The 6,738-nt window shown below is 33.9% G+C and overlaps 2 protein-coding genes and 1 pseudogene across 2 annotated transcripts; 1 reads left to right on the top strand and 2 right to left on the bottom strand.

The window, feature by feature from the left end:
* Nucleotides 1-411: 411 nt before the first annotated feature.
* Nucleotides 412-551, bottom strand: LOC112422336 (uncharacterized; annotated as a pseudogene).
* Nucleotides 552-2,380: 1,829 nt separating this feature from the next.
* On the top strand, nucleotides 2,381-3,314 carry LOC11409877 (uncharacterized). The gene has a single exon (XM_003612253.4). It carries the CDS (start codon nucleotides 2,436-2,438, stop codon nucleotides 3,297-3,299), a length of 864 nt encoding a protein of 287 aa, XP_003612301.1. The 5' UTR covers nucleotides 2,381-2,435; the 3' UTR covers nucleotides 3,300-3,314.
* A 1,345-nt stretch (nucleotides 3,315-4,659) lies between these two features.
* LOC11413447 (uncharacterized) lies at nucleotides 4,660-5,699 on the bottom strand. The gene has a single exon (XM_003612252.4). It carries the CDS (start codon nucleotides 5,663-5,665, stop codon nucleotides 4,808-4,810), a length of 858 nt encoding a protein of 285 aa, XP_003612300.1. The 5' UTR covers nucleotides 5,666-5,699; the 3' UTR covers nucleotides 4,660-4,807.
* Nucleotides 5,700-6,738: the final 1,039 nt, after the last annotated feature.

The following is a 6,738-nucleotide window of genomic DNA, read 5'->3' as shown; positions in this document are numbered from 1 at the left end:
GTCCTGCATTATCGATCAACCTGGCTAGGGGATGACTAGGAAGTGGTGGTGGCACTACAACATGATTGAGATTTAGTAACAATTGAAAATTGTAACTGAATCAAGAAAAATGTTACTAATTAAATTTAATAACATTTGAGCAATTGTTAGGTAAAGCCCATGTTACTAAAAAGCTACAGGATTCAGTAACAACCATGGTGAGATATGGTGGATGCAGTTCCGGGAGGGAAGGTTAGTTAGGGACTGGCACATTAGGGAAATAAATTCTAAGCAAAGCAAGGATTTTAACTGAGATAAACGAAGTTAGTAAATGGATCCAACTTGCAATCTTTTGACCTTGTTCATCTCAGTTTCAATATGTTGTGATATCTTCCATTCTAAGCATGAATATTAATGGAGATGTTTTTTTTTAAAAATATTTGGTTGAAGAATTAATTTGCCTATTTAATATTGATATATGCAAAAACACAACTCTGTATGAGCAAATTATTATAATAGACGCGCCTCAGTTAATACCTCACTAGCTGCGTCATTGCCCCAAGCGCAAAGATGATTATTTTCATAGACTAAGCTCTATTTTTATATAACCTTACGCTAATCTCTTTCCTCTTTTAAGCAACGTGGGACTTGGAAGTTTTGCATTTTTGCTATGCTCGCCTCATTTCCTTATAGGTCACTTCCCATCACTCTTTGCCTTAAACAAGTTTTCGACCAGGAAGTTTTGGTAACAACTAAGACAACAAATATCATAGAAAAAGATTCCTCAAATTCTTTTTCTGCATATATTTGTATACACTTTATCTACATGAAAGAGTTAAACATGCAACATTTAAGGAGGTAGCGTTAAGACATTGTTAGTTTTATAAGATGGGTTTGATTCAATATTAAAATTCAGTAACAAGTAATGATATGAAAATCAAAAGGAAACATGAATAGTACACAATGTTGTGAGTTTCGGTTGATAATCACACCAATGAAAAAACAAAGATGTGTGGAGCAAAGGAAGTGGTAAACAATGTGTAAAGTGTCTCCAAGCAACAACAACAAAAACAGACCTAGTCTAGTGTAGAGCAACACCACAAGCATATACAAAGAACAAAGATAAGCAATGAAAGAAGGAACAAACACACCAAAAGATTGTTGACCCAGTTCGGTCCAATATGACCTAATCTGGGGGAGAGAGCAGCTCTCCAATCCACTATGATGAAAGTGTTACAAAGAGTTACAAGAAAAAAGCTTGCAAGCTTACACAAGAACAAGATCTAATTTCTACCCATTTGTGTTTCCCACTCTCTCAATAATGAACCTTAAAGAGAAGACACAAAAGGAAGCTTTTGATCCTTCCAATGGTGAAATCTCACTACCCAAGGTGTTTACAATGTTTCCCAACCCAAGAGATCCTCACTACAAAGACACTTAACCCTAAAGTTACCTCCTTTGTAATCCAAGTTTCTCTCTCTTCATCCTCTCCCAAAATCTGCACAAGAACACTTAAATACCAGTCTTCAGCTGATAAAATCGTGCCACGTTTTCCAAATCGTGCCACGATTGATATGTACGACCCAAGGTACGACCAACCTTATCCTGAAAACTTAACCAGCAAGTTTGAAAATCGTGTCACGATTTCACAGAATCGTGCCACGATTTGACACCCTGCAAACCAGCTCACGGCATTACAAAATCGTGTCACGATGCCACAATCGCGTCACGATTTCTCTGTTCTTTCAAACCACAAATTTGAAGCCAAATCTCAACACACAAGAAAATTCTATTGTCAAAATAAAAAAAATGTCCATAGGAAAACTCCACTCGTGCACACACACGTTCCTAATCTAGATGCCTACTAATTTGCACATACACGTCACTTCAATTATTGTACACTTTTTCTATATTTTCAGACCTTGAAGATGGAAACCAACTTTGTTAAAAAATCAGATGTTTTGGCCTGCAGCTCCTTCATATTGAGACAACCTACTGCACAAATCTCAGAACTATGCAGCACCAGTTTTTATAATTGAAATTATGAGAGTTATGTGGCAGCAAAGGAGGCAAGCTAATTGATGACTAATGAGGTTTTCTAACTGAAAACATGCCAGCTATATTCATCATGAACCTCAAACTCATTTCAATATCATAAGCATCTTGCAGAATATCACATGCAGTATCATTCACATATTCACAATGTTGGGAAAACATGTAACAAGCTTACCATATTTAAAGGAAATCATGCAGGCACCACATGCTCTACACCATCACTAACAAGTGCTGTTTATTTTATTAATTTCATTATCATATGAATTTAATAATTATCAACCAATCAATATGACGAATACCTCTTATATAAATAGAGATTCAAGAACTTGGTAACATCACACAAACATTGAGCTTTACAATCTTAGAAAAGAAAAATAACACACAACAAATTAAAGACAAATATGGCAAACACCAAGTATCATGTTCGCTCAAACAGTTTTCCTTCTCAATCACATCCCAACTCCACAAGAATAGAACAAGAGCTATGCAAAATCAAGACATGGGAAGCCACATCAACATCCACATCTGATTCAATTACCAATGGCCTTTTCTTGCTTGAAGATTTGTATATTTCCTTGGAAGATCTTCTCAATATGTCATCAACACAAAAGGCCTTTGCTCACCATCAAGGTGAGAAATTTGTGGAAGAGTTGTTGGATGGTTCAGTGAAAGTTTTGGATATATGTGGCATCACAAGGGACATCATGTTACAAATTAACGAAAATGTTCAATCAATTCACTCTTCTCTTAGAAGGAGAAAGGGAGAATCAAGCATTGAAAAAAGTGTAGCAGAATATAAATTCTTCACAAAGAAGATGAAGAAGAACGTCACAAAGTTGATTACATCTTTAAAACATATGGAAAGTAAATTTGGAGCTTCCTCACTTTTGAATAAATTAGATCAAGACCTTGTTGCAGTGATTACAGTTCTTAGAGAGGTCATTGCAATGAACTTGTCTATCTTTCGATCCCTTTTTTCTTTCTTGGTTGGATCTTCATCAAAGTCAAAGGCAGCAAAATGGTTAAAAGTGACAAAGTTGATGCAAAAGAGGGTAACATGTGAAGAGAACATGGAGAGTTTCAATGAATTCCAGTGTGTGGAAGCATCTTTAAGAACCCTTATAAGTGAAGGTTCAAATGTTGCACATGAAGGATTTGAGGCTTTGGAGAATGCAATTGAAAGTATAGAGAATGGTTTAGAGAATATATTTAGGCGTTTGGTTAAAACTAGAGTCTGTCTTTTGAACATCATGACTCTATCTTAGGGATTTGATAAGGATTGAAATTTTTTGCACAGTCAATCTGTATACAAATATTATGTATACAATTCAATAGTAATACAAGCAAATAGAAACAACACATTTTTGTTCTATATATCATCTCTTTTTATTTTGAATTTTAAATTTGAAGTTACAACTTTTCTCTAAAGTCTGAAATTATGAATTACGTACTAGAATAAGACACGCGCGTTGCGCGGATTTCTTGAAATATATCTTTAATTGGAAAGATATCGAGAATTTATTCTTAACTTACTGCACGTACAAATTTTTTTTGTGATATTGAAAAGTATGGATTACTCATACTCTTCGAAGATATAATCATGTTTTAAGAAAAGTTATGATATGATCAAAGAATTTGTGACTTTTCAGATATAATCGTATCAATTACTACAGTCTACACAAATTTCTCTTTCCCCTTCTATGCAATTTGCAATAGAGCTGCACATATTTACAAAGATGAGTCAACAAGATGAAAAGGAAAATATGAGTCAACATGCACACATATTGCTCGATTTTAAAAAATGCACCTATTGACAAAGATCATTAGTGATATGTATAACAAAATACATAACAGAGCAATTTGTACTAGGAAACTTATTTCAACTTACCCATGGAATCACAACTAATTTGAATTGACATAGGTAGCTAAAAATGTTGCATGGGAAGAATAAAATTGGTTTTGTTAGTGTTTTATTAAGAGGTGCAAAAGTACAACAGATGTGCCTAGGGAGAAGTATACATACAGAGAGAGTTTGAGGTGTGAGACAAATTATTTAGCAAATAAATTTAACATTGGTGGCAATATAAAGTAGCCAAAAGATTTTTGGATCAACATAAAAGATAATAGAAGATGAGGAAGGGGAAGAAAGGGTGGCCGAAAAATTACCTTGAGAAAGAAAGGATGATTACAAAAGCAAGAGGAAACATAGTAAGTTCATGATCGGATTATATCTAAGTGAGCTAAGGATGAAATTCTATACGATGCATCAAATTATGTTAACGTGTTTTGCATTGCTAGTATTAAAATTCTTGTGTGTCCCTTAAAATATCATTTAATGGACATATTTTTTCTGCATTCTTCATCCAACATAGTTTTAGTGATATTTTGCACCTGTGTTTCATCAAGCCATCGCCTTGCATTGTTTCATTAAGCCTCAAAGATAGTTTCTGCCACTGCCACCTGAAAATCATCACCTCAAAACCATCACCCTGCCTAATACCTCTGCATTCTTAATGAGTTCTGTTTGTTTAACAGAACAAATATTAATAACTACAGTTTTTAGGCAACGAATACAATAATTCACAATTTCAGACCTTGGCGGAACAATAAAAGAGTAGAAATATATAGGACAAAAATTTGTCGTTTCTATTTGATTGTATGACTATTCAATTGTATATATACATATTGATCAAGCGAAAAATTCCAATCCTCAAGAATTCCCTAAAATTTGGATTCTTTGGAAGATTTGGAAAAATATTTACAACTCAGCATACTACTGAGTCATGATGTTCAAAAGACAGACTCTAGTTTTAACCAAACCCCTAAATATATTCTCTAAACCATTTTCTATACTTTCAATTGCATTCTCCAAAGCTTCAAATCTTTCATGTGCAACATTAGAACCTTCACTTATAAGGGTTCTCAAAGATGCTTCCACACACTGCAATTCATTGAAATTCTCCAAATTCTTTTCACATGATACTACTCTCTTTTGCATCAACTTTGTCACTTTCAACCATTTTGTTGCCTTTGACTTTGATGGAGACCCAATCAAGAAAGAAAAAACAGATTTGAAGATTGACAAGTTCATTGCAATGACCTCACTAAGAACTGTAATCACAGCAGCAAGGTCTTGATCTTGATTCAAAAGTGAGGAAGCTCCAAATTTAGTTTCCATATGTTTTAAAGATGTGATCAACTTTATGACATTTTTCTTCATCTTCTTCGTGAAGAATTTATATTCGGCTACACTTTTTTCAATGCTTGATTTTCCCTTTCTCCTTCTAAGAGAAGACTGAAGTGATTGAACATTTTCTTTTATTTGTAACATGGTGTCCCTTGTGATGCCACATATATCCAAAACTTTCACCGAACCATCCAACAACTCTTCCACAAATTTCTCACCTTGATGGTGAGCAATGGCCTTTTGTGTTGATGACATATGTAGAAAATCCTCCAAAGATATATACAAATCTTCAAGAAAGGAAAGGCCGGTAGTAATTGACTCAGATGTGGATGTTGATGTGGCTTCCCATGTCTTCATTTTGGTTAACTCTTGTTCAATTCTAGAGGAGCTTGGATGAGATTGAGAAGGAAAACTATTTGAGCGAACATGGTATTTGCTTGCCATCTTAATTGCTATTAGCTTCTCTTTTAGTTCTAAGAAATTGGTAAAGCTCAATGTTTGTGTTGTGTTACCAAGTTCCTTACTCTCTCTTTATATAAGATCCATTCATGATTGATATTGGTAGCTGATTATTAATCTCATATAATAAGGAAATTGATAAAATAGGTATCACTTGTTAATCATGGTTTAGAGCATGTGCTGGCTGCATGAATTTCCATTTGAATATGGTAAGGTTGTCATATCTCTACCCAACATTGTGAATATGTTAATGATATTGCATGTGATACTCTGCAAGATGCTATGATATTGAAATTGGTTCAAGATGCATGATGAATATTATTCACTATAAAACTGGCATGTCTTCCTAATGTTGGCAAACAGAAAACCTGATTAGTCATCAATTAGTTTGCCTCCTCTGCTGCTACATTAGACTCATAATTTCAATTATAAAAATTGGTGATGCTGTTAATTGATACTCAGATTACATGCCACTCGTGTATAGACAACGAATTAATCCATTATTTTGTTCTAGTAAACGAATATTGTAATACTAAATGAAAAAAGTTATATATAACTGATATTGTTGTCTGTCTTTTGATCATATACCTCAAGATCTGGATCTCATCCTTCTGAAATCCATTCTTTAAACCATTTAACAGTTCTAGCTCCTCAAATACGAAACATGCCAGGTAATAGATACCTTTGGAACAAAAATGACACATATATATATTTTTTTTATTTAGAAACCAAGTGACTAATTAGGTTTTCTGTTTAGCAACACTCATAGGACATGCCAGTTATACACCTCAACTAAATTACATTAATCACAATCATGTCATGTATTATAATGCAAAATGTTCTGCATATATAAATGTGACAAGTTTACCAAATTCTAAGGAAAACTGATGGAGCTACCACATGCTCACATAGATTAAGGTTTGTTGCATGCGCTGTACGTAGTATTATTTAATAAAACATGAATTAATTGCTATTATATAAAGAGAGAGTGTCAAGGACTTGGTAACAATTACTACATGCATAATTATAAACATTGAACTTGAGCTTCCATCTGCAAA

The sequence above is a fragment of the Medicago truncatula genome, chromosome 5, assembly GCF_003473485.1.
Source record: "Medicago truncatula cultivar Jemalong A17 chromosome 5, MtrunA17r5.0-ANR, whole genome shotgun sequence".
Lineage (NCBI taxonomy): Eukaryota > Viridiplantae > Streptophyta > Magnoliopsida > Fabales > Fabaceae > Medicago > Medicago truncatula.
The sequence above is the reverse complement of the archived record's forward strand: the minus strand, read 5'-3'. Positions and strand labels throughout refer to the sequence as shown.

Coding starts and splice junctions, on each gene's coding strand:
- LOC11409877 (XM_003612253.4), top strand. CDS start 2,436: ATGGCAAACACCAAGTATCATGTTCGCTCAAACAGTTTTCCTTCTCAA.
- LOC11413447 (XM_003612252.4), bottom strand. CDS start 5,665: ATGGCAAGCAAATACCATGTTCGCTCAAATAGTTTTCCTTCTCAATCT.